The 27,769-nt window shown below is 37.7% G+C and overlaps 1 protein-coding gene across 3 annotated transcripts in view; it reads left to right on the top strand.

Moving 5' to 3' along the window:
- The first annotated feature begins 271 nt into the window (after positions 1-271).
- LOC117344269 (multiple epidermal growth factor-like domains protein 6) overlaps positions 272-27,769 on the top strand; it is a 90,962-nt gene continuing 63,464 nt past the window's right edge. For all 3 annotated transcript variants that reach the window (XR_004536140.1, XR_004536141.1, XM_033906958.1), the window contains exons 1-2: positions 272-366; positions 13,292-13,372. Coding sequence is in view for 1 of the 3 variants with exons in the window: in XM_033906958.1 (XP_033762849.1) it covers positions 13,292-13,372 (81 nt within the window). In the remaining 2 variants the exon portion in view is untranslated. The remainder of the gene's footprint in view (positions 367-13,291; positions 13,373-27,769) is intronic.

The raw sequence follows: 27,769 nt of genomic DNA on the forward strand, positions 1-27,769 counted from the left end.
TTGTTTTGAAAATTAACAAGGTTACACGCTAGCTGCTCCATGGATACATAACGTTATATTGCTGACCCATAACTTGTGATCTAGAGCAATCTAGAGTTTTATATACATAACTTAAAATATAAACTCTTCCGTGTGAGTTTCCGAACTCTCATTGCACAATTATTTTGTAAAATTATTACCGAATCCAAATGTACAGTTTTATTCACTCCGTATTAGATCGGGGACAACATCACGTGACTTCAAAATCATGTGACCAAGATTTCACGTGATCAGGATAAAGACCTACACAAGAGCTAAACCGTTGCTGGACTTCGCGTATGAAACAGATGATTGTCACCGTTTGAGAGCTCTTCTGTCCTGTCAAAGGTTTGTGTTACTACGTGATATTCATATGTTACAGTCTCCATTATGAGGTGATTATTATTTCCACTTGAATGCCGAGGCCGGCCAATGTGATACGACAGACGTTCTGGAAGTAAATGCTTCTGAGAAAATATTTACCTGTTCAGAAAGTGAAAGTAGAGATACACTTATCGTATTCTATCGCTTTTTATATCACCTTCTTCATTGTCTCGTATCTAAATGAAACTATAAATAACCGACAATGCATCACGCAGTACTTTAACTGAAAACTATAAGTACTATACTGTAGGCATATTACATTTGTTACAATCTATTAAATCAGTAAATTGTTTGTATGAACTAGCGTTATACAATACCATGCAGATTTAAAAGAAATACTGAAATGAGTCCCTGAATGCAAGAAGACAAAGGCTCGCTGTCAAAAACATATATAAAATATTTATTTTACCAGAGAAAATAAGCAATCCCACAATGAATTGAGCTTTTCTGGGTTTCTCCTGAACTTTTCGTGGACACTATGCATGCAGTGTATAGGGAGGTTTTCTGTAAATCAGTGACTAATAGGTTTTCCCAGGACATAAATATAATCCCAGGTTTACCCAGATATTGTGGCTGTTTTTGTTGGGGAACGAGTTGTGTTGACACTTTTGTTGGTATCCAAATAATTATATATAGTGGTCTGTAAAAATCATAATATTTTCAACAGTACAAGGATTGTTATTTTCTAAAACATTGGAAATTAAGCTTCTGATTGTTATAAAACAATTTATTCTCTTCTTACTCACCACATTTGATAATATTAATAATAAAAAAAAACCTTTACAATGACACATGTCACTCGAGTACACGTGTGGTGGAACTTGACGGGTTGATCATCGGTGACCAGGTAGCTCAATTGATAGAGCATCCGGCTAGTGTTCAGAGGTCCCTGGTTTAAACCCCGTTCTGGCCGCTACATTTTCTCCTCTCCTGTTACAAAATTGACGCCCAACTAAAATACCCACGGTGGTGGTATAAGGGTCTCGTGTGTCTTTGAGGGTGAAGACTTGGAAAAAAGGAGGGAGGTGTGTAGCGGGACTGGACTGGGTCGATCATCGGTGACCAGGTAGCTCAAATGGTAGAGCATCTGGCTAGTGTTCGGAGGTCCCGGGTTCGAAAATTGTCTGGTCGCTACATTTTCTCCTCTCCTGTTACACAATTAGTAGAGCATGCAGCTATTGTTTGGAGGTCTCGTGTTTGAACCTACAGTTGAGTGTAGACTAAAGGTTACACCCAAGTGCACTCCGAGTGCACTCCATTTGGACTTGGAGTGCACTCCGTTTGGACTCCAGGTAAACTTGGAGTGCACTCCAAGTGGACTCCGAGTCTACCTGGAGTCCTATAAGACACCATGCCTACCCCAGTTCTATAATCAGACTATATAATATATATATATTAAGACTTTGATGCTTTTAATATAATTTACATATAATTAAATAGATATTTACAAATTACTTTTGTTCTGTTAGTATTACTATTAACATTTATTTAGTTTACTAGGAATATTTCTTTTATTTTTAATACATGGTAATAATGCCTACATGTTAAATTTATATTTATTAAGATCCATAAAAGACAGTTATACAATTTATGCTATAATCAGGTTTCTATGAAAGTTAATTGCTTATTATTTCATATTTCATTAAGATGTAGGTAAATTGTATTTCATTTTATTAAGAAATTGAAAATTATTTCAACTAGAATATTTATTACTGTACATATATCATGACTGTAAAGGAAGTTCAGATAATATATCTATATTAAGTTATTGATTATTCAAAATATTGAAAGTTTACAGTATTTAATGAATTATGTGTTTTTTTTATATAAGACATTCTCTACATATATGTACTCAATTCAGGCAAGTAATTATAAAATAAACAATCATTTTAGTTTATATAGGTTATATATTTAAATGTATCATTAGAAAAATATACATTTACAACTGTTCATATTTACGAGCATTACCTAGTTAAGTTAATATTCTGACATAACGTACACACAAATATGTAGTTCTGGACTACCCATAATAAATGACAGTATCTGTTTAATTGCTATTATTATTGGCCATGCATGACTGACTGTGGCCTGACACCTCTGATACCTGTGCCAGGTGAGTTTTAGGAGCCAGCTACAGGTACTGTCCTGGGTTCACAGAAATACCTGTGTCAATACTGTCACTGTATGGCTTCAAATGATGAAGCTGTGCAAAGCAGGGTCACAGTGTTATAACCTCAGGCCAATTAACAGAACAGTAAGATTATCTCCTGACTTGAAGGAAAGGATTGTAGCTCTCCATTTGAGAGGCCTTAATCAGACCAAAGTTACATGTATAAACGAAATACCAGTGTAATTAAGGTGGAAATGTCAAGATAAGTTGTAAAACCATTAAAAAATTGGTTAACAGGTTTAAGAAGACAAACTCTATTGAAATGAAGTCATTCTTTACTGAAATTAGAAAGTAAAAATAAGCTGTTTCTTATTACATTGTAACCTGTCTAAACCGTAAGTCATTGAGACCAAACGTATTGGCTGGTGTATGCAGGTGTCTGGTATGTAGAGGTACAATGTTGAATGATATAAGTTCAAAAAAAATTAATGCAAATCAAATTAAGAAATGATGTAGTTCTTATCTTGTTATATTCAAAAATATAAAGACATTGCTTTAACAAATTAATTGTAAAGAAAAAAAAAATTCAGTGTAATTCAAAATGGTATAATGAATGTAAATTCACCATTTCCCAAAACCAACCTATAGCCTTATACCCATAATTAGTACACATTGTTCTCATCCAGGAAATAAGATTATAGAGCCTGAGGTACAATTTGCCTCAGGGCAGTTGGACACGGCAACCTATGTACCATTTACCTGTAAAACTGACCTGTTGGAACTACATCGTTTTCTATTCCCATTCAGTCAATATCTGTCATGATATGTGTCACTCATACATTGTTTGTAACAGATACAGGTCATGAATGTACAATGGTTGTTCAAGCCAATTATAAAATCATAATGTTAAATGTTCAAACTGTAAAAGAAATTGTATATCAAGGCCCGCTGCAATTGGTGTATGGAATGTTTGATAAGTATTTACTTAACTCAAACATGAAAATTATATTAATCTATGTTGATTTACATATTGACCTCTAATACTCTATACATGCTTCCATTATAACATCAAAGACATAAAGTAATAGTACCAGTTTGAAATAAAAAAAAAATCAAATATTCTTTTTTATATTAATGACTTATAACTGTTTTAATATTATGATACTGTAATAGGAATGGACAATCATATAATTTCAAAAGTGTCCGATATCGACCGTCACAAGTCTGTACCTATATTCTATATGACCTTGGTATAGGTCAGCCTGAGTTTCCTCCAGCCTTGACACCATACCAGACATGGTGTCAATGCCAGAGGAAACTCGGGCTAGGTAAAGGTAAGGTGTGATGCCCAGTTTCCATCTAACAATTAAGTGGGTCTTTATCTAGTTAGATGACTGTGTGTACACCTGTCCAGATCTTCACACCTTATGAGGTAAACTTGGAGGAAGGGGTCATTATTGGGGTCAGTGTAAGTCTGTCTTTTCTCCACACCCCAGTAATTACGCTTGATATACAAGTAAATATTGACATGAAAGTTGGGGGGGAGGGGGGGGGGGAGGGGGGGGGGAGGGGGGGGGGGAGGGGGGGGGGGGAGGGGGGGGGGAGGGGGGGGGGATGTATCTAATATAACTGTTAAAAGAACTCCATGTACAGTTTATGACCTGGATTTAATGAGGCAGGCATAACAACAAAAAAGTTGCTTTACCAAATAGAAATGTAAGTCTGATGTTAAACTGTAAATCAAAATTAGACATTAGATCCGGAATATGCTATCAGGGTGATAATAAAAACAACTTTCTTTTTTGTTGTTTGTTAAGATGAATATAAACTGCTGGAAGAAAAGTATTTGAAAAATAAAATATATTAAAAACAGTACTTAGTACTTCGAGTACAAGTTATGTCCAGTACACAATCAAACTCTACATTTTGAGAGACCACAAACAACTTGTCAAATACATTTTTGTTTATTGCCAATTTTCTACTAATTGACGTGGCTTGTTAAAACTCTTCAAATCAAAGGAATGCTATCATACATTTTTCAACGAAGTGCCAGATCTATTCATTTTATATAGGGTTAACTACAGTAATAGAAAAAAAATCTATTATATTAGATGCTGTTAGTTAACCAACGAAAAATGAACCAACAAAATAATTTGATATATGCAAAGATAAAACAGTAACACATATCTTATTGTTACATGTTTAAGGAGTCAAAATGTATAAGAGTATACATCTATCTATAAACATTATATATATATGTACTTGGTTACAGGTACATGTGATACATGTGTACCCAGGTAGGATTGGGGCCTGATAGGACTCCAGGTAAACTTGGAGTGCACTCCGAGTGCACTCCAAGTTTACCTGGAGTCCAAATGGAGTGCACTCCGAGTCCAAACGGAGTGCACTCGGAGTGCACTTTGTGTAACCTTTAGTCTACACTCAACTGTAGGTCTGGCCGTGCACGTTTCCACTCCTCTTCCATTTGGTATGTGTGATCTAATTTTATTCCAGACAGCTATGACACAATAGCGACAGCACAGAGTAAAAGACATGTGAGGATTTGTGGATTACTGCGGTAGTCCTTACATAGTTACATGTGAAAGCATTGATTCATACGGATATTTGATATGACTAAGATAATTTCCATAAACATACTGTGTTCATGTAGGACGTATTCAGCTATTTGTGAAAGCTGATAGGTTTTAATACATTAAAACTCTGTCCTCATCATTAACAGCTGATTCTGAATAAGATCATAAGATCTCATCCATTCAAACATAACAAAAATGAACAAAAAACAACATTAATGCAACCCTTCGTGTGAGGCAGTTCATAATGCAATTCGTCATCAGGATTTAATTTCAAAAATGTACATCAATGTAGATATTCATATGTGAATACACTGAGCAAAGGAAAAGGGGGGGGGGGGGGGGGGGGGGGGGGGGGTGCCAGTGCCAACATTAACACATTAACACTCATGTGATGTGCATATATGTGTGCGAACCTGTTCTATTGAAAAAGAAGTTCAGTAGCCTCTTGTTGAAATCAATAGAGTTTATACTATCAATTCACCACTGATTGTAAAGATACATTGATATGCATTGTTACTGATAACAGGGTTTTCAAGTGACCTCATGTTCATACAAGTACCTTATAGTTACCTTATATAAGTACTTATAGATAAAAGAATTGACAAAACAGGTATGTGTAGATGCATGTACACACAATATGTAGCAAAGGTTAAACAGATTATCGACTGCAGGCCATTGTCAATGTTGATACAGGTGACACTTGCAAGGGTTTTCATGACTAGAGAAAATAAAAAAAAATGAACTTGTATATCAAGGATTTATAACCTGCCAAAACTGGTTAAATGGTCGAAACAGGAAGAAGTAAAAAAAGAAAAGAAGACAAAATGTGACAAGAAAATCTATGACCTGATCAATTGTCTGAAACAGGAAGATTGAATTAATTAAGTCATCTAATGGAATTCAAAACACCTACCCTGACGATATATGATGTCCCTGCTATTTCCTTAAACTAGGTAAACCGGGATTGACAATAACTTTACTACCTTGACAAACCACCTGGCTGCCAGGTTTTTAATATGCCCAGGCTGTATGTAGGCCCTCAAAGGGGAATCTATAGCATGTCTTTGAACTGTGGCAGCCGACCCTGGAAAAAAAAACTGAATTATATATGCAGTCTCTGGTTACCTTGGAGTTTTCTGAAAAATTATGGAAATTAAAATTTTTGATATAAATGAAGTAAACTTTGGTTATAAACATTCAATTGGCAGAAGATGTAGGCAGTCGACTGGTCTGCTGATCTGCATGGACATTCTGTCTGCATGATCAGATTCTTAAGGCAGTGCTTGATTTTAATGGATTCTAGCTTCAGATCACTGTAAAATCTGTATTTATTGTCCAAATGGTTGCACATCTCCAGAAAAAGATTCTAAGTTAAATGAAAAGTAAAATTTCACTTCAACAAGTAAGTTTCTGACTTGGGTAAAAATTGTACATTTTTAGGTCATCTGACCCGAAGGGTCAGGATGACCTATAGTCATCATGCTTCGTCCGTCGTCGTGCGCCGTGTGCCGTGCATCGTGCATCGTGCGTAACTTTTCACATTTCAAACTTCTTCTCAAGTTCCACCAGTGGGATTGAGCTGAAACTTGCCTGAAATGATCCTGAGATGGTCCTGACCAAGTGTTGTTATTTTTCGGGTCGGTCCGAAATCCAAGATGGTCGCCATAGCCGCCATTTTGAAAACACATTTTAAACTTCTTCTCATGTTCCACCAGTACTATTGAGCTGAAACTTGCCTGAAATGATCCTGAGATGGTCCTGACCAAGTGTTGTTATTTTTCGGGTCGGTCCGAAATCCAAGATGGCCGCCATAGCCGCCATTTTGAAAACACATTTTAAACTTTTTCTCAAGTTCCACTAGTGCTATTGAGCTGAAACTTGCCATAAATGATCCTGAGATGGTCCTGACCAAGTGTTGTTATTTTTCGGGTCGGTCCGAAATCCAAGATGGCCGCCATAGCCGCCATCTTGAAAAACACATTTTAAACTTCTTCTCAAGTTCCACCAGTGCTATTGAGCTGAAACTTGCCATAAATGATCCTGAGATGGTCCTGAGCAAGTGTTGTTATTTTTCGGGTCGGTCCGAAATCCAAGATGGCCGCCATAGCCGCCATCTTGAAAAACACATTTTAAACTTCTTCTCAAGTTCCACCAGTGCTATTGAGCTGAAACTTGCCTGAAATGATCCCGACCAAGTGTTGTTATTTTTTGGGTCGGTCCGAAATCCAAGATGGCCACCATAGCCGCCATTTTGAAAACACATTTTAAACTTCTTCTCAAGTTCCACCAGTGCTATTGAGCTGAAACTTGCCTGAAATGAACCTGATATGATCCCGACCAAGTCTTGTTATTTTTCGGGTCGGTCCAAAATCCAAGATGGCCGCCATAGCCGCCATCTTGAAAAATACATTTTAAACTTCTTCTCAAGTTCCAACAGTGCCATTGGGCTGAAATTTGCCTGAAATGATCCTGATATGATCACGACCAAGTGTTGTTTTTTTTCGGGTCGGTCCGAAATCCAAGATGGCCGTCGTGGCCGCCATCTTGAAAAACACATTTTAAACTTCTTCTCAAGTTCCACCAGTGCTATTGAGCTGAAACTTGCCTGAAATGATCCTGATATGATCACGACCAAGTGTTGTTATTTTTTCGGGTCGGTCCGAAATCCAAGATGGTCGCCATATCCGCAATCTTGAAAAACACATTTTATACTTCTTCTCCAGTTCCATTGGTGCCATTGAGCTGGAAATGGGTGAGGATGTCAAGGAAGGCGAGCCAACATAGTGTTGTTATTTTTTCGGCCTCGTAAAAACTTTGAAATGGCAGCAATGGTGGCCATTTTGTAACATGATTGCGCAATCATGGTTTTCATGAACAACACCTATTTCAAACTTCTTCTCAAATTCCATCAGTGGGATTCAGCTCTAACTTACCAGAAATTATCCTGAGATGGCCCTTACCAAGTGTTGTTATTTATCGGGTCAGCCAGAAATCCAAGATGGCCACCATGGCAACCATCTTGAAAAAACATTTTAAACTTCTTCTCCAGTTCCACTGGTGCCATGGAGTTGGAAATTGGTGAGGATTTTAAGGAAGGAGGGCCAACAAAGTGTTAATATTTTTCTGCCTCGTAAAATCATTGACTTGACAGCCATGGCGGCCATTTGTAACATGATTGTGCAATCATGGTTTTCCTGAACAATGCCTATTTTAAACTTCTTCTCAAATTCCCCCAGTGGGATTCAGCTGTAACTTACCAGAAATGATCCTGAGATGGTCCTTACCAAGTGTTGTTATTTATTGGGTCGGTCAGAAATCAAAGATGGCCACCATGGCAAACGGTGCCACTATATACTTGCTACAGAGAATACATACTACAATTATATAAGGTTTTTAATTTAGAGTCAGATGACCGTTAAGGCCCCTGGGCCTCTTGTTAAAATTGATATTGCTTACTACAGTTATTTATTATGTAGGAAATTGAAAGTCTTTTTATGCACAAATTTAAACCTGCGTCTTTAGAATAAGATTTCAAATGTAATATATATGAAATGTTTAAGTTGCACAGCAGGAAACAATATCCAAGAGTGAAGTTTGAGAAATATCCCTCTAGTGTTTTTCAAGAAATAACAGTAACAAATTTAGATTATCATAATCCAAGATGGCTGTCTGTTGGCCATTTTGTTTTTCTGATCAAAAATCTAATTGAATTTGCACAAATAGGAACCAAAGGAAACCTACTTATCACATTGGAGAAATATATCTCCAGTACTTGTCAAGATATAGAAATTTGTCAAGTCCACAGGTTATCATTGTGGAGGAAAATTGAAATGTAATAAGGGTTAGTGTTATCATACATGTATGCCTGTAGCGTTATACACAGTAGATATGGCCTCGTCTTTACACAGTATATATAATGTGATCAGGAAAGGTCAATGAACTTCAGCCTCACTTAGAAAGATAACAAAGCTACTAATCAGGTTGACACAGATTTCTTGACATATGCCCAGAAACACCCACAGAAATGACATATATATCTTCTAGTATTTTAAAGTGAGTTACTGAAGATATGGTTAAAATGTAAAACTTAATTTTAATTTTACAATAATGCCGAAAAACGTTATATCATTCGATCTTGCTGGCCTGGATGGAAGGGCTGAGGGGATCTTACTGTTGAAAACTGGAGTACCTTGAGAAACCCCTCAGGGGAGGTTACCCTATACCTTTTCATGTCTGATTCGGGAATTGAACCCAACCACCTACATGGAAGGCAGGTTGTATTATCACTGTGCCACCCAACCACCCTAGGTATGGTTAAGATCCAGGTCAATTAATTGTAGTTCAATTAAATCTTTAAACATGGTGTTTTATATATATATATATTGTGTCCTGAGTGTGCATGGTCTATTGTTAAATGCATTAATACAGATGTCTGAAAGCAAGTGAACATTTATTTATTATAAGCCCTACAAAATCAAAAGTATAGTCAAATTTTCCAGAAAACATCACCATTTTTAGTTACTACCCGCGAAATTCGACTAACTGACATTTGTGGAGAAGTCGAACGGAAAAAGCTCATGATTTGGAATATTAACTATGCTTATAGCAAGCAATCCGTTTGTCTGGAAAATGCTTTTTGTCGTTAGGCTATGCACGTTTATATTTAGAGGAAAATGCTAAGTCCTAAAAGTTTTATGCCTGACTTGTTAACCATTTCTCCAAACTTTGGCATATCGGCAAGTCTATTCGACTATGTATTTGAAGGTTTCCGCTCTTCTCGCTCATCATGGGGTTCCTTCTGACGACTTGTGCATGGCTTACCCACATAAAATGGCTTGGTGATATTGAGGTTTCAGTTCCATTAAGAACTTTTGTTTCCATTCACTGTGGACATGGCCCTATAACCCCTTGTGGGTTCTTAGTAAAAAGTTCCCAACGTATACACAGAAGTTAGGAGAACTGATAAAGCTCTCGTATCGCCATGAAAAATAGTCAGTCACGTGTAAATTGTGTAGAAAGCGTATTGAAAACATAGTCCATTCACTTCTTGTACAATTATGTCCAGGTCTATTCAATAGTCGAGACAAGTTAGTTGACTATCTCGTTAATTTTTTAGATGTTCATGAATATGTTTTCTTTGACATTCTGAAAGACCATCAGAAATGTAACTTTATTCTCAGTAGCAAGAACGATATCTATACTCGATGACGAAAGATGGTCCACTCTGATGTTACTAAGCCTTACAAACTTTGTACATAATTTTATATAATATGACATATGAAAAGAACAACTTACTTGATATGTAAAACAAATGACATACAGCTGTAATAAAAGAAATAAAGGATGTCTGTCTGTCTGATGTAAATGTCTGTTGTAGACGAAATAAAGGATGTCTGTCCTTCTGATATCTGTACATGTTAATGTCTGTTCTAGAAGAAATAAAGGCTATCTGTCTGTCTGTCTGTCTGATATCTGTACATGTAAATGTCGGTTTTAGAGGAAAGAAAGGATGTCTGTCCAATTCTGATATCTGTACATGTAAATGTCTGTTCTAGAAGTAATAAAGGATGTCTGTCTGATATCTGTACATATAAATGTCTGTTTTAGAAGTAATAAAGGAGGTCTGTCTGTCTAATATCTGTACATGTAAATCTCGGTTTTAGAGGAAATAAAGGATGTCTGTCTGTCTGATATCTGTACATGTAAATGTCTGTTTTAGAGGAAATAAAGGATGTCTGTCTGTCTGTCTGATATCTGTACATGTAAATCTCTGTTTTAGAAGAAATAAAGGATATCTGTTTGTCTGTCTGATATCTGTACATGTAAATGTCTATTCTAGAAGAAATAAAGAATGTCTGTCTGTCTGTCTGTTTCTGTACATGAAAATCTCTGTTTTAGAAGAAATTAAGGATGTCTGTCTGTCTGTCTGTCTGATATCTGTACATGTAAATGTCTGTTTTAGAGGAAATAAAGGAGGTCTGTCTGTCTGTCTGATATCTGTACATGTAAATGTCTGTTTTAGAGGAAATAAAGGATGTCTGTCTGTCTGATATCTGTACATATAAATGTCTGTTTTAGAAGAAATAAAGGATGTCTGTCTGTCTGTCTGTCTGTCTAATATCTGTACATGTAAATGTCTGTTCTAGAAGTAATAAAGGATGTCTGTCTGTCTGATATCTGTACATATAAATGTCTGTTTTAGAAGAAATAAAGGAGGTCTGTCTGTCTGTCTGTCTGATATCTGTACATGTAAATGTCTGTTTTAAAGGAAATAAAGGATGTCTGTCTGTCTGTCTGATATCTGTACATGTAAATGTCTGTTCTAGAGGAAATAAAGGATGTCTGTCTGTCTGTCTGATATATGTACATGTTAATGTATGTTTTAGAAGAAATAAAGGATGTCTGTCTGTCTATCTGATATCTGTACATGTTAATGTCTGTTTTAGAAGAAATAAAGGATGTCTGTCTGTCTGTCTGTCTGTCTGATATCTGTACATGTAAATGTCTGTTCTAGAAGTAATAATTGATGTCAGCTGTCTGATATCGGGTAATTATATCATCTTTATCTCATAATCTAAATCAGGCTCAGTATGAATCACGATCAGTTAATTCTGTTCTGATTGTGTTCAGCATCGGCATTGGCGTCAAGGACCATAAAACTTTGAATTTAATATTGGACAAATTTTTCACATGTCATAGCATATTTATTTGGTGTGTATACAATAATTAGAGGTGTAGAAATGATGATATGGCAAATTTGTTGAAATATTTTTCAAATTATACTGTGTCTTTTAGACATTATTTGCATTAACACTCGCTTACCGCCAGAACTTGTAATTTCTGCACCAGACACAGTGATAAATTCAACCTAAAAATCACCTTAAAACAGTTGAAAAAAGGTCTAAACCGATGAAATGTATGCACCAAAAATTAGTAAAATCTAGTAAAGATTTTTTGTGCCTGTTATTTGCCAGCTTAGACTGATGAAAAATATACAGATCACAGGGCAGATAAACAGTTCCAAACAAAAGGTCATTCGGGAGAAAAATTGTGTTAGAATACCTTGTCATTCTGAGTTAAAAATCTAGGTGTTTGCTATGCCAGCTCAGGGAGAATAGTAAGCCAGAGGCCCTTGGTTCAATCTGTAAGGGAGAAACTGGAGAGTGTGTTGTGATTTAATTACCTCTGTTTTTAAACATGTATATACACATAATTCCAATATATGATTGGCATAAAAAAAACTGTTTAAATTTAGGAGTAACAAAGAATGTCTGCCAAGACTGGGGCTCAAACACTGAACCTCTCACTCTCTAAGTGCGCATCCTATATATTATCACTAATGTCTAAAGGGGTATCCAAACTATAGTCAGACCTAGTTAGCTGACTCATATTAACTGAAGTGTACACAGAAATGTTTGTCATAGTGTGTCCTGTTACGTGTTCTATCCCGAAAAAAAAAATTCTTTTGAAAAAATAGTTTTTAAAGTTGATCGATTGAGTGGATTTGAGGTTATGGATTTAAAATATGTGAAGTTATATCTTTTGTTTAAGGCATTTTTAGGTCATGATGAATTTTAAGTCATAATGACCAAGCCATATAAGTCATCGTGTTGCATCCATTGCCCATAAGGTTTTTCATATTTTTGACTTCTTCTCATAAACTCCTGAAAATGAAAATTTGGGGAAACCTTCCATGAACAAAAACTTATTTTTTTATAAGAAAATGCAAATGTACAGTACTTCAAACCTGAAGGTCAGTGGACTGTTTAATTGATCTTACTTCAAAAGGCCTCTTGTTTTTGAGAAATATCCCGAATTTGAATGTTTTGTAAACATCGATGCTGCGTTGCATTACTTGATTTTACCTAAAAAAGGGACAAATACAAAATACACCGTACAAGAATTTCGTACATTTAAGGAAACCATTTATGGAAAAGTTTCCATACGGAAGCAGGGTCGGAAAATAACACAAGCAAGAAAAGGAAGTTTTAGATGATTTTATAGAAACTTCCAGGGCAAGTTAAGTATGGTATATTGTGCATGAAATTACATGTAATATTTATGCCTGAATCGTTACTCATGCAGGCAAGTCAGAATCCTGTATAATTTGTCAATTTTGTAGAAATCTAGATATATGCTGTTTAAAGTCATAAAAATATTAATTAAACTAAAATTTCCTTTGTAGATGTATGTGACGTCAGTGTCACTGGTGTGTGTCCTGTCGCTGGTGTCTGGAAATGTACTGTACTTCAAACCTCACTCAAAGGTAGGACCTAATACATAGGACACAATACACAAAGCCTTCACTTTCCAGAAATGTTTCCTTTATTTTGCCTCTTAATGAGGTGTTGTTATTTGAAAACCCTCACTTTATAACCTGGATTAGTTTGGCCATTTTAACAACAGTTTTAAGCTCACCTGCCCAAAGTGTGATGTTGAATGAAGGTCAATGTCATTCATCAGGGCCAATATTAAATAGGCTATAATCTTCAAACGACTTCTTCTCAATAACCAAGAGGCCCAGGGACTTGATATTTGACATATAGCATGCTGGGATGAAGGGCTACCTAGTTTGCACAAATGAATGACATTGACCTTCATTCAAGGTCACATGAGTCAAATAGGCTATAATCTTCAAACAACTTCTTATCAATAACCAAGAGTCCCAGGGCCTTGATATTAGACCTGTAGCATGCTGAGGTTAAGTGCTTAAATGTTTGTTCAAATGAATGACCTTGAACTACATTTAAGGTCACATGGGTCAAATAGGCTTAGATATTTGAATTACTTCTTCTCAATAACCAAAATGCCCAGAGACTTGATATTGGGCCTGTATCATGCTTGGGTGAAGGGCTATGAAGTTTGTTCAAATGAATGACCTCGGCCTTCATTCAAGGTCACAGAGCTGAAATGGGCTTAAATCTTAATTCAATGATTTTGCGATTACCAGAGTCTATGAGACCTGATGTTAGGCCAATAGTATGCTGGAATGAAGGACTAGAAAATTTATTGACATGAATAAACCTAGCCTACTCTGATATTTGAATAAAGTGGTAATCAGCATAGTGTCTGTAGAAATGACCTCAATCAACTTCAAAGTTGCTGTAGAGCCAGGTGAGCAATACAGGCCCATCAGGCCTCTTGTCTTACATATTTTAACGTAGTTTATAGTTTCGTTTAAAACTCTGTTCTTGGCGTGTGTGGATGAATTCTCTAAATGATTCATCATTATTATAACAAGTCATTGTCTATCTATTTCAAATCAGGTGATGTAGAAAAACAATTGTGAATAAGTACAATAATATGTGGAACAAACAAGATTATTCTCCAGTTAGGGTAAAGAAAACTCAGTCGGGTATATGTTCAACAAATAGTAGATTTATTTATAAAACACAAAACAAAGCAAAATACATACAAATATCACACTCTCATATCTTCCACACAATTTTGAATATATCTGCACACGTACGTCATCCTATGGCGTTGCAGAATAAATAAATACACTAGGTTCAGGTCTTGTGGTGCAGACCCTGTAAAAACTGTCTGTCTGATTGACATCAAGGATCGCACATGATATTTACAGCTGCTGGATAGCTAATTACTTACAGTTGTAAGGGGTATGGCATCAATCACCACGGTCATACTCTCAGGAAATGTTGGTATCCCCCTTAACATGACAAGTTGGCTGTGTCCATCTGGTCCAGTAACCTGACCAGTCAGCTATGTCCATCTGGTCCAGTAACCTGACCAGTCGGCTGTGTCCATCTGGTCCAGTAACCTGACCAGTCGGCTGTGTCCATCTGGTCCAGTAACCTGACCAGTCAGCTATGTCCATCTGGTCCAGTAACATGACCAGTCGACTCTGTCCGTCTGATCCAGTAATATGACCAGCTGTGTCCATCTGATCCAGTAACATGACCAATTGGCTCTGTCCATCTGGTCCAGTAATATGACCAGTGGGCTCTGTCCATCCGATCCAGTAACATGACCAGTCGGCTGTGTCCATCTGGTCCAGTAATATGACCAGTGGGCTCTGTCCATCTGATCCAGTAACATGACCAGTCGACTCTGTCCATCTGGTCCAGTAACATGACAAGTCGGCTGTGTCCATCTGGTCCAGTAACCTGACCAGTCAGCTATGTCCATCTGGTCCAGTAACATGACCAGTCGGCTGTGTCCATCTGATCCAGTAACATGACCAATTGGCTGTGTCCATCTGGTCCAGTAACATGACCAATTGGCTGTGTCCATCTGGTCCAGTAATATGACCAGTTGGCTCTGTCCATCTGGTCCAGTAACATGACCAGTCGGCTGTGTCCATCTGATCCAGTAATATGACCAGTCGACTCTGTCCATCTGGTCCAGTAACATGACAAGTCGGCTGTGTCCATCTGGTCCAGTAACCTGACCAGTCAGCTATGTCCATCTGGTCCAGTAACATGACCAGTCGGCTGTGTCCATCTGATCCAGTAACATGACCAATTGGCTGTGTCCATCTGGTCCAGTAACATGACCAATTGGCTGTGTCCATCTGGTCCAGTAATATGACCAGTTGGCTCTGTCCATCTGGTCCAGTAACATGACCAATTGGCTGTGTCCATCTGGTCCAGTAACATGGCCAGTCGGCTGTGTCCATCTGGTCCAGTAACATGGCCAGTCGGCTGTGTCCATCTGGTCCAGTAACATGACCAATTGGCTGTGTCCATCTGGTCCAGTAACATGGCCAGTCGGCTGTGTCCATCTGGTCCAGTAACATGACCAGTCGACTCTGTCCATCTGGTCCAGTAACATGACAAGTGGGCTCTGTCCATCTGGTCCAGTAACATAACCAGTCGGCTGTGTCCATCTGGTCCAGTAATATGACCAGTGGGCTCTGTTCATCTGGTTCAGAAACATGACCCAGTGGGCTCTGTCCATCTGGTCCAGTAACATGACAAGTTGGCTCTGTCCATCTGGTCCAGTAATATGACCAGTAGGCTCTGTCCATCTGGTCCAGTAACATGGCAAGTCAACTCTGTCCATCTGGTCCAGAAACATGACCCAGTGGGCTCTGTCCATCTGGTCCAGTAACATGACCAGTGGGCTCTGTCCATCTGGTCCAGTAACATGACCAGTCGACTCTGTCCATCTGGTCCAGTAATATGACCAGTGGGCTCTGTCAATCTGGTCCAGTAACATGGCCAGTCGGCTGTGTCCATCTGGTCCAGTAATATGACCAGTGGGCTCTGTCAATCTGGTCCAGTAACATGGCCAGTCGGCTGTGTCCATCTGGTCCAGTAATATGACAAGTTGGCTCTGTCCATCTGGTCCAGTAACATGACCAGTCGGCTGTGTCCATCTGGTCCAGTAACATGGCCAGTCGGCTGTGTCCATCTGGTCAAGTAATATGACAAGTTGGCTCTGTCCATCTGGTCCAGTAACATGGCCAGTCGGCTGTGTCCATCTGGTCAAGTAATATGACAAGTTGGCTCTGTCAATCTGGTCCAGTAACATGGCCAGTCGGCTGTGTCCATCTGGTCCAGTAACATGACAAGTTGGCTCTGTCCATCTGGTCCAGTAACATGACCAGTTGGCTGTGTCAATCTGGTCCAGTAACATGGCCAGTCGGCTGTGTCCATCTGGTCCAGTAACATGAAAAGTTGGCTGTGTCCATCTGGTCCAGTAATATGACCAGTGGGCTCTGTCCACCTGGTCCAGTAACATGACCAGTCGGCTGTGTCCATCGATCTGGTCCAGTAATATGACCAGTGGGCTCTGTCAATCTGGTCCAGTAACATGGCCAGTCGGCTGTGTCCATCTGGTCCAGTAACATGAAAAGTTGGCTGTGTCCATCTGGTCCAGTAATATGACCAGTCGGCTGTGTCCATCTGGTCCAGTAACATGACCAGTCTCTCAGTCCGTCTGATCCAGTAACATGACAAGTTGGCTGTGTCCATCTGGTCCAGTAATATGACCAGTAGGCTCTGTCCATCTGGTCCAGTAACATGACCAGTCGACTCTGTCCATCTGGTCCAGTAACATGACCCAGTTGGCTCTGTCCATCTGGTTAGTTTAGTTTAAATCAATTTTATTGCATAATGGCAAATGGATTGGACAAAAGTTATGCAACTTACCAACGTCCTTTCCGTAACAAATGTGTATATACAATGTTTCACGTGACATAATTATTAAACTTTTTTTTTTAAACAAAAGGTTGGAAAATGTAAAGCAGCGAAATAGATTGTGAACACCAAGTATGATATAATGTTTATCGTTTATACATGCAAGAGGTTTCAGTGGCCCTGACGGCGCAAGTAAAACACTACTGTTCATACACTCCGATCCTTCTACTTTCTAAGAGTTCGTCACATCCTGTGCTTAGAAGCTTTCTCCAGTCTGACGTTGTCCATCTTTGATCACTCCATGGAATACCTAATTACTTAACCTTACTTCGCCGGCAGGACCACTGAAACACGATGCAGTCTATATATGTAATTTCATGATAAAATAATATGATTTAAATGATACTTTAGGATACTTATGATATACTTATGGTGTTCGAAAAAGAGGTTTAGATTTATTAAAAAAAATAATTGAAAAGGGAGAAAACAGTAAGGAGAAAAAAGAAAGGAAGAAACATAAGAATAGCACTAACAACCCGGCTTTTGATACAAATGGTAGATATCTTATTAGTAGAAACAAGCAAGTAGATACTATATGTTGAATCTTTTGGAATCTAGAATAAACGTTTGTACAGACCTACAGATAAGAATATTATGGTTAGTGTCTAGATTTGGGTCCCCAGACAAAAGATGTTCTACGGTAATTCTGTTATACCAGTTCAAGGAATCAATCATTTTGTTACGGGACTGTTCATGGTTTTTACAGTGTAGGAAGAAGTGGGAAGAATTTTCGCAATAGTGTCCACAGTCACAGATAGCGTTTTCTGAAAGATTGGCTTTTTGAAGGTCGTGCTTTAAAGGACTACAGCGATTACGTAATTGACAATGTAAAATATTGGCTTTTCTTGAACCATATTCAAGGAATTGTTGAATTTGTGGTGCATTAGTATCTTGGTGAGTTAGAAAGGTCTTAAATTGTCTGATGGATTGCGATGATTTTGCTTCAGTTGGTAGATTGTTCCAAGAATTAGTTGTGTTTGGGATAAAAGATGATTTTGTAATTTGCAGTCTATAGTAAGGATTTTGATAGTCATCTCTGTTTCTTAGGTTGTAGTTAGTATAGTTAGACACTGTGTGTGGGAGTAGGGACTTTAGGAAAGAAGGAGAGTTATCATTACGAATATTATAAAACATACACAATTTTCTATTTTTCCGTCTATCAGCTAATGACTGCCACCCTAGTTCACTATATATAAACTCTTTCTTAGTAAAGATAGGTAAACCGGTTATGATTCGACCAGCTTCGAACTGCATATTCTCAAGTTTGTTAGTTAAAGTGGCATTACAGTTGTCCCATACTTCAGAGGCATACTCAAAAAATGGTCTAATAAAAACAAGGTATATTTTTTCTAAATTTTTTCTTTTTAAAATGTATTTTAATTTTCGTAAAGTTGCTATGTATTTTATGGTTCTGTTTATAATGTCTTCGATATGGGTATTCCATGTACCGCCACTGTTAAGGACTACACCTAGATGTTTGTGACTGGTTACAATAGGGATCGGCGTGTTATCGAAAAGAAATTTAGGGTTAGAAGGAATTGCGGTATTAGAAATCATGATTATTTCCGTTTTAGTGGGATTGAAAGTCATTAACCATTTTTTCGACCAGAGATTCATTTGTTCCATGTCAAAGTTTATTACCTGTTCAACATCGAGTAAATTTTTGGAAGAGTGTGTTAGTGCGGTGTCGTCGGCAAATAGTCTTGTAACAGAAAGTAGTGTGTTGGAGATATCATTAATATAAACCAGGAAGAGAAGTGGCCCTAATACTGATCCCTGAGGAACTCCAGCTTTTATGGATAATTGTGAAGAAATAGAATTTTGCAGTACAACTGATTGACGCCGGTTTGTTAAGTAATTTTTTATCCAATCCAGAAGTTTGTCTTTTATCCCACATTTTTCTAGTTTTATTAAGAGACCCTTATGCCAAACTCTGTCGAAAGCTTTAGAAAAGTCACAAAAAACAATAGCAGTATATTCATGATTCTCCAGGGCAAGAAGTATGTTGTGATATAATTCGATTAGTTGGTGAGTAGTAGAGTGGTTAGGTAGGAAGCCAGACTGTAAGTTATAGATAAGTTCATTACTAAAAAGATAGTTGTAGATGTGCTTGTGGACAATGCGTTCAAATAGTTTTCCAAGACAGCTAAGAAGTGAGATGGGTCTATAGTTATTAGCAAGTTCAGGTTCACCTTTTTTGAAAATGGGAGTGACATAGGCAAGCTTCCATGATTCGGGAAATACAGAAGTACGAAGAGATTCGTTGAATATAAGAGTAAGCGGCGCAACTATTTCCGGGGTAAGTATTTTTAACATCTTATGGCTAATACCGTCGGGACCAGCGGCTTTGTTAGTATCTAGAGTATTGATAGTATCAGACACTTCTTGTTCAGTTATAATTATTTCGGAAAGGGATGTGTCAGTCTGGGTTTCAAAGTAGGGTGTATCATCATCGGGGTTGTCCAGGTTAGAAACAGATTGAAAAAAGTTGTTAAGAATATTTGATTTTTCAAAGTTGTCTGAAGTAAGGCAGTTAGTTGTTGGATTTAGCAAAGGAGGAAGATCAGAGATTGTATTACCTTTCAGCAGCATGCGCATTAGTTTCCAATAAGTTCTAGGGTTAGCTGACTTATCATTTATTTGTCCATCAATATTCTCGTAGAAAAGAGCCTTAGCGTGTTTGAGCATGTTACTTACTTTGTTTCTTGCACGTTTGAATTTAATTTCAGATTGTGGTGACTTAACTCTTATAAAGTGTTTCCTTAGTCTGTTTCTACGCTTTATTGCCTTTCGTAGATCTCCGTTCATCCATGGCTTGTCATTTTTATTCACAGTAATAGTTTTTTTAGGAATATGCTTTTCCAAAATTCTAGTAAGGGTATTAGTAAAGATATCAGTTTTTTCACTTACATTTTCAACATTGGAAAAAAGGTTATTCCAGTTTACGTGAGCAACTTCAGTTTTAAGGTTCAGAATAACTGCTCTGTTAAAAAGCCAAATTTTTCGCTTAAAAGAATTTTGTTTGAGCAAAGGGGATGATATAGAGACAAGAACTGCATTATGATCACTTATGGTTTCTAAAACAGGTATAACCATGGATAGATCGGTTCTGATAGAGTCACTAGTGAAAAATGGGTCGATTAGGGATTGACTTGTATTAGTTACCCGTGTTGGGCTGGTGACAATGTTAGTTAGATTATATAGTTGGGTAAGTATGCTAAGATCGTTGTTATTACCTAGTAGTAGATCAGTGTTAGTATCGCCTGTCAGTAGAACATGTGGAGTGTAATTAAAAGCTAGATCAAGGGAGTGTTTAAGTCTTGTCCAGATGCCTGAATTTGAATGTTGCCAGGGGGGTTTGTAAAGTACACAAAGGAGATATTTATTATTGTCAATTTGAAATTCAATCCACATTATTTCATCATTTTGGGCTTCAAGGTCAAATCTGCGTTTGGGTAGCACTTCATTAGTTGTGTAGATCATTATTCCACCACCAAAAGCGTTCCTATCTTTTCTGAATATGGTTGTGAAGTTTGCAAGTGAAAGGTCAGAATCAGGGACTGAAGGATCTAAATGTGTCTCTGTTAAACACAAGATATTAATGTCATCAGTAAAGCTATCAAGGAAATCAATTTTATTTCTAACACTGCGTATATTCAAATGCATTATATGAAGTGAATTGTCAGGGTGAGAAAACGATTCAGTGTCAGATGTATTAGATGAGGATGAGCTAGCCGCTGGTCCTGGGTTTGTATGTATATCACCAGACAGGAGTAGAATTAGAATCAGTACAGTAGCAATATTGTTAAGGTTTTTATGAATACAGTAAAACTCACTTGTGTCGAACACGGTTGAATCGAATACATCGGATGAGTCGAACGTTTCGTTCGGTCCCGATTTTCCCCCTTCTTTATCTTAGTAAATTAAGCATGGATGATTCGAACACTGTTGAATCGAATACTGCGGTTGTGTCGAATATATTTTGTGGTCCCTCCCTTCTAAACTATACCAAAATTTCCATTTTTGTGTCGAACATCGAGGCGTCATGCTGTCTCGGGTAAAATTTGCTGACCTCGCATGATTGACCGAGTGTAACCGATCAGCCGTAACGGTATTACCATGAGCCTATTGTTAGGTTTCGGCTGTCGGTCGCACATCATCCAATTGTTTATACAGGTGCACGGGTGAAGTAAAACGTTCAGGTATACATAACTAAGAATAAAATGTGCCCGTTTTGATGTACAAACCAATAGCTAGGCCTATATGTTTTGTTTACTGTTTTCATACACATTGCCGTCGAACAAAATAAGGAAAAAGTAAACGATAAATTACATATCTTCCATCGAAAAATGCACAGAAAAAATACTTGTATGTAATTGATTTATTTATATAGGCCTAAATTCTGCATGCGACGATGCAATAGTAACAAGGATATGCGGGATGTTTTTACTCTATTCAAAAGGTCGTGGCAATGCATGATCATGCAGCCGCTGACAGCGGCCTTCGTCTTTGATACAAAATCAGCATGCGTACGGTCGATCAAATTTTCCTGAACTGTTTATTGTTTCATATTGTTGAATTGTAGAACATGATAAATGGATTTTAAGATAAATAATATGAGTACACTATATACATTTATATTCTTATAATGTATTATCGGTTTCGTAAAATATTATGCTGTCATTGTACGACTCCCTGTGTAAATCGCGTATCTATGTCAAAGATGATTTTACGCATGAACTTTGTTTTGATCTGTAAATGTGCACAATATTGTTTATTAGATAAAGGAATAATTGTTATCATGTACAATTAATTAATTTCTTTGTTATTATTTATTGCTTATTTTCGACTATGTTATCAAGCACTTGTTCTGCATACAACCGATGATAGTCGAATATTTTGTCTCCGTATACACACGAACACGGATAAGTCGAACCATCGGATAAGTCGAATATTTTGCTCGGTCCCGTCGACTTCGACTTATCCGAGTTTTACTGTATGTAGAAAAATGAAAAGGGTAAAAAAAAATAGGCAAAAGTGTAAAGTTTAGATAAATAAGATCGTGATATGAGTATGTATCGTTGCTAAGTCTGTAGGTTAACTTTAAACTAGACTGTTTAAAATAATGTAGTCCAATAGCACATCTCCATGCAGACAAAGAGCATCCTGTCATGGAGGATAGAAATAGTATAGAGTTTTGACAAGGAGATTGCTAATGGACTCCATAAGAAATAAAGCGATATCGATTTTCAAATGGCCAGGTTGCAGAGTATACTTGTGAGAAGGCGGATTATAGATAGAAATGAATAGAAGAATGTTGATTGGGGACAGAGAATTCAAGGAAAATAACATACAGACGTATTTACAGCAAACTAAAGAGACATAAGAGGAGGAGAATAACGTTGAAGCAACAAAAATTATCAAAATGTTACATGTGGTTCATACATATACTTACAATCGGGACATCAAAGTTCAATATAAATTTATGAAGAAGTGCATAATAATAGTGTGAGCATTCTAATTTACAAACAACTTCACAAATACAAATCATAATTTACATCATAACTCAATTAAGTTAACCATGGTTACCTTCTCAGACTTGTTGGTTCATACAACTATACACGTATGTTTAAGATTCCAAAAGCAAATGTTAAAACACAGTAACAGCATGTCTTATTTTATTACTATTATTTAATTGGCCGGTACTGTCACGTTTTTTGTGTGTGTGTGAATAACAGCCTGTAGTTTATAAACATAATAAGAATATAAGCATTGCGTATACATCCAGGACATTTTCCCAACAAATCGTAAGGCTACCATGACTATCAAATTTAGAGACTGCTATTGAAAAATAAAATGTTGTGCCTATTAGTATATAATAACTGTTATCTATATTATATTTGATATTAACTTATTTTTAATGTTCACAGTTTGTCACATTCTGATTATGTTCGGATAATATATAACTTGTTAAATCGTAAAGTATCACTATACGAATTTGACTTTTATTTACCATTCCAGTATACAGCTACTTCGTAGATGGAACATACGCACATAAATATAAACTGTAGGTTCTTATATAAGTACTACATAATATGTGCTGGTATATACATATGTAACATATCGTATATCATATATTGGTATAGTAATTACCTTTTATATAGCATGCGTTCTAAGAACAAACCTGTGACAAACTGGGTGAACATCCTTCTACACATGTTACATATGTCATTATTACTTTATACATGTATTATACATGCGTATACATGTACATTTTTATACATTATTCAGTATAATCAATGGACTATTTTACATTTGTCCATTTTATTTGTATGTTTTCTGCAATAACATGTAGTCTTCATATATAATCACTTTGTAATAATATGAACTGTATATTTGCAAGCAAGTATCGTTGACAACACCTGCTAAAGTCACACACATTTCTACGACACAGCGCAAGTCAACCATGACTACCGAACATAAATTGCACGTGTACATTCCATTCGCGATCAGTTTATTACACAAACTCAAAATAGCGATTAGCTGTGCGTTGTGTCGTGTGCTATGTGCGTATACTTGTAGTTTTTTTTTACCTGTAATTTTGTAAGGGGAACATTTATGTCCTGCATGATAAAATACGTACTTAGAGTACAGAAGTAAAATGTGTTACCTTGGGTATATAGATATCACCTATTATAGTGTACAAAAATTAAGCACCGGTGACATACACCGTATTTTGATATACAATATAAATTATAAATCATATATAATTATATATGATACGCATATATACTACTGTTCAGTGTACATATTCATTTTAACATCGTATTCAGCAGTCCAAGTAGACTATATTATATGTTTGTATATATACTATCAAACATTGTACAAATGTACATATTCATTTTGACCTCATATTCAGTATTCAAAGTATACTATATTATATGCTTGTACATGTTCATAACATCATATTCAGGTGTATACTTATAAACACATGAGCATCATTTCAGTAATTCAAATAGGCATTCGGCGTTTGAAATTATATTACTGGTTTAGGTATAATTGTTGTTAATTGGTAACAAATATCAAACAGAATAACCTCGTTAGCATGGTATAATGTGTAATTTGACTACAAAAGAAAAGTATAGTTGTGTAAAAATAATGATTCACGTACTTTTTACCCTATTACGTTGTTATTAACAATTTACAGGTGATAAAAAAAAACTGTTTTTACATGTCATCTGTAAAAAATCCTAGGAACATATAATGGTAATGCTCGTTAGTGTATGACAGTATTTTGTGAGTTATATCTGTAGTTACTAGGCAATACACTTATAAGTTTAAATAGTACACATAGTAAACATAGTACATGGTTTTATATTATATACAAGTTCAGTTTTTGGAGTTTTACAGTTTAGAGTTAAAAGTTACAGGTTGGCGATGTCATCGTACTGTTTGACTAGTACTTTTGGGGAGTCGTGCTGGGTTCTGTAAAATATCCGACCGTCGTTGGTCCAGAATGAGTGGATCTTTCGCTCTCGCTTTGCTCTCGCCAGGCCACTGATGATTTTTTGACGAATACGGGTCAGATCTTCCGTTACGAATACACGCGCACTGTTTGACTGCAGATTTTTTAATTGCATGCAGGGTTCTCGCTTGGTATACCTGGTTTTTTAATTTCCAGTTGCGGAATCGGCAAATGATTTGGGCCTTCCCGTGACGGATTTCACCAATTGTGTGTGACCTGTTAATGTCATCTTTAGATAAATTAACGCCAATTTTCCTACAGATTTCAACAACTTTGTCGTCGGTGACTTGTTTTTCACTATCAGCCAGGGTTACTCCGTGGAATCTGAGACTGGTGCGCCTACCATATTGCTCTAAGTTCTCCAGTGAGGACTCGAGATCTCTCACTGTATTTTCAAGGACTGTAACTTTCCCCTGTAGGAAATCGTTGGATTTTGTGACAGTTTCAAGTTTGTCAGTTAAAGTTTGAATTTGTTCGGTGAAGGGAGACATTGCTTCAGTTATCTGTTTCCTAATGGTAGACCCTAACTCTTTAGCTAATTTGGGAACCAATTCACTGATAAAGTCCGATGAAGATACGTCATGAATTGGTTGAGACAGATTGATGGGTTCGCCTTGGGTAGTGGTTAGGGTGTCCATTTTTGGTATATCTGGTAGAGACCTTCTACGTGAAGATAAAGGTAAAGTGGCGTTATATGACTCTGGACTGATAATGTCTTCAATTTTGCGTTTCGATACTACAGGGGTGGCAGAAGAGCTGGCCATAGGCTATAGCGGACGGCTAATATGTGTGTGTGTAGATGAACATGCACACGTACAAAGGTATACAGGTACGATAGTACAGGTGAAATAGTACTCACATTCCAGCTGTGGCCGTTGTTGTTAAACTCGTATTTCCAGCATATATCACAAATATGTTGTCAGTTGAATACAACACTAAAACATAGTCATGTTTTTGTGCGTGGTTTGTCAACTTTCCCGTTGTAGGTTACTCAGAAATAATTAGAAACACCACATTTCGTCGAGGAGCTCTCTCAGGTCCAGTAACATGACCAGTCGGCTGTGTCCATCTGGTCAAGTAACATGACAAGTTGGCTCTGTCCATCTGGTCCAGTAACATGGCAAGTCAACTTTGTCCATCTGGTCCAGAAACATGACCCAGTGGGCTCTGTCCATCTGGTCCAGTAACATGACCAGTCGACTCTGTCCATCTGGTCCAGAAACATGACCCAGTGGGCTCTGTCCATCTGGTCCAGTAACATGACCAGTCGACTCTGTCCATCTGGTCCAGTAACATGACCAGTGGGCTCTGTCCATCTGGTCCAGTAACATGACCAGTCGACTCTGTCCATCTGGTCCAGAAACATGACCAGTCGGCTGTGTCCATCTGGTCCAGTAATATGACCAGTGGGCTCTGTCAATCTGGTCCAGTAACATGGCCAGTCGGCTGTGTCCATCTGGTCCATAATATGACAAGTTGGCTGTGTCCATCTGGTCCAGTAACATGACCAGTCGGCTGTGTCCATCTGGTCCAGTAATATGACAAGTTGGCTGTGTCCATCTGGTCCAGTTACATGACCCAGTTGGATGTGTCAATCTGGTCCAGTAATATGGCCAGTCGGCTGTGTCCATCTGGTCCAGTAACATGAAAAGTTGGCTGTGTCCATCTGGTCCAGTAATATGACCAGTGGGCTCTGTCCACCTGGTCCAGTAACATGACCAGTTGGCTGTGTCCATCGATCTGGTCCAGTAATATGACCAGTGGGCTCTGTCAATCTGGTCCAGTAACATGGCCAGTCGGCTGTGTCCATCTGGTCCAGTAATATGACCAGTGGGCTCTGTCAATCTGGTCCAGTAACATGGCCAGTCGGCTGTGTCCATCTGGTCCAGTAACATGACCAGTTGGCTGTGGTCATCTGGTCTAGTAACATGACCAGTCGGCTGTGTCCATCTGGTCCAAAAACATAACATGTGTTAGCTGTTTACCATCTTGGGCAAGAGTGATAACTCTTTACTGTCTTGGCCAAGAGAGATAACTCTTTACTGTCTTGGCCAAGAGAGATAACTCTTTAGTGTCATGACCAGGAGAGGTTACTCTTTACTGTCTTGGCCAAGAGAGATAACTCTTTACTGTCATGACCAGGAGAGGTTACTCTTTACTGTCAACTCTTTACTGTTTTGGCCAGGAGTGATAACTCTTTACTGTCTTGGCCAAGAGAGATAACTCTTTACTGTCTTGGCCAAGAGAGATAACTCTTTACTGTCTTGGCCAAGAGAGATAACGCTTTACTGTCTTGGCCAAGAGTGATAACTCTTTACTGTCTTGGCCAAGAGAGGTTACTCTTTACTGTCTTGGCCAAGAGAGATAACTCTTTACTGTCTTGGCCAAGAGAGATAACTCTTTACTGTCTTGGCCAAGAGAGATAACGCTTTACTGTCTTGGCCAAGAGTGATAACTCTTTACTGTCTTGGCCAAGAGTGATAACTCTTTACTGTCTTGGCCAAGAGAGATAACTCTTTACTGTCATGACCAGGAAAGGTTACTCTTTACTGTCTTGGCCAAGAGAGATAACTCTTTACTGTCATGACCAAGAGAAATAACTCTTTACTGTCATGACCAGGAGAGGTAACACTTTACTGTCTTGACAAGGAGAGGTTACTTTTTACTGTCTTGGCCAAGAGAAATAACTCTTTACTGTCATGACCAAGAGAGATAACACTTTACTGTCTTGGCCAAGAGAGATAACTCTTTACTGTCTTGGCCAACAAAGATAACTCTTTACTGTCATGACCAGGAGAGGTTACACTTTACTGTCTCGGCCAAGAGAGATAACTCTTTACTGTCTTGGCCAAGAGAGATAACTCTTTACTGTCTTGGCCAAGAGAGATTACTCTTTACTGTCTTGGCCAAGAGAGATAACTCTTTACTGTCTTGGCCAAGAGTGATAACTCTTTACTGTCTTGGCCAAGAGTGATAA

Source organism: Pecten maximus, chromosome 15, assembly GCF_902652985.1.
Source record: "Pecten maximus chromosome 15, xPecMax1.1, whole genome shotgun sequence".
Taxonomy (NCBI): Eukaryota; Metazoa; Mollusca; class Bivalvia; order Pectinida; family Pectinidae; genus Pecten; species Pecten maximus.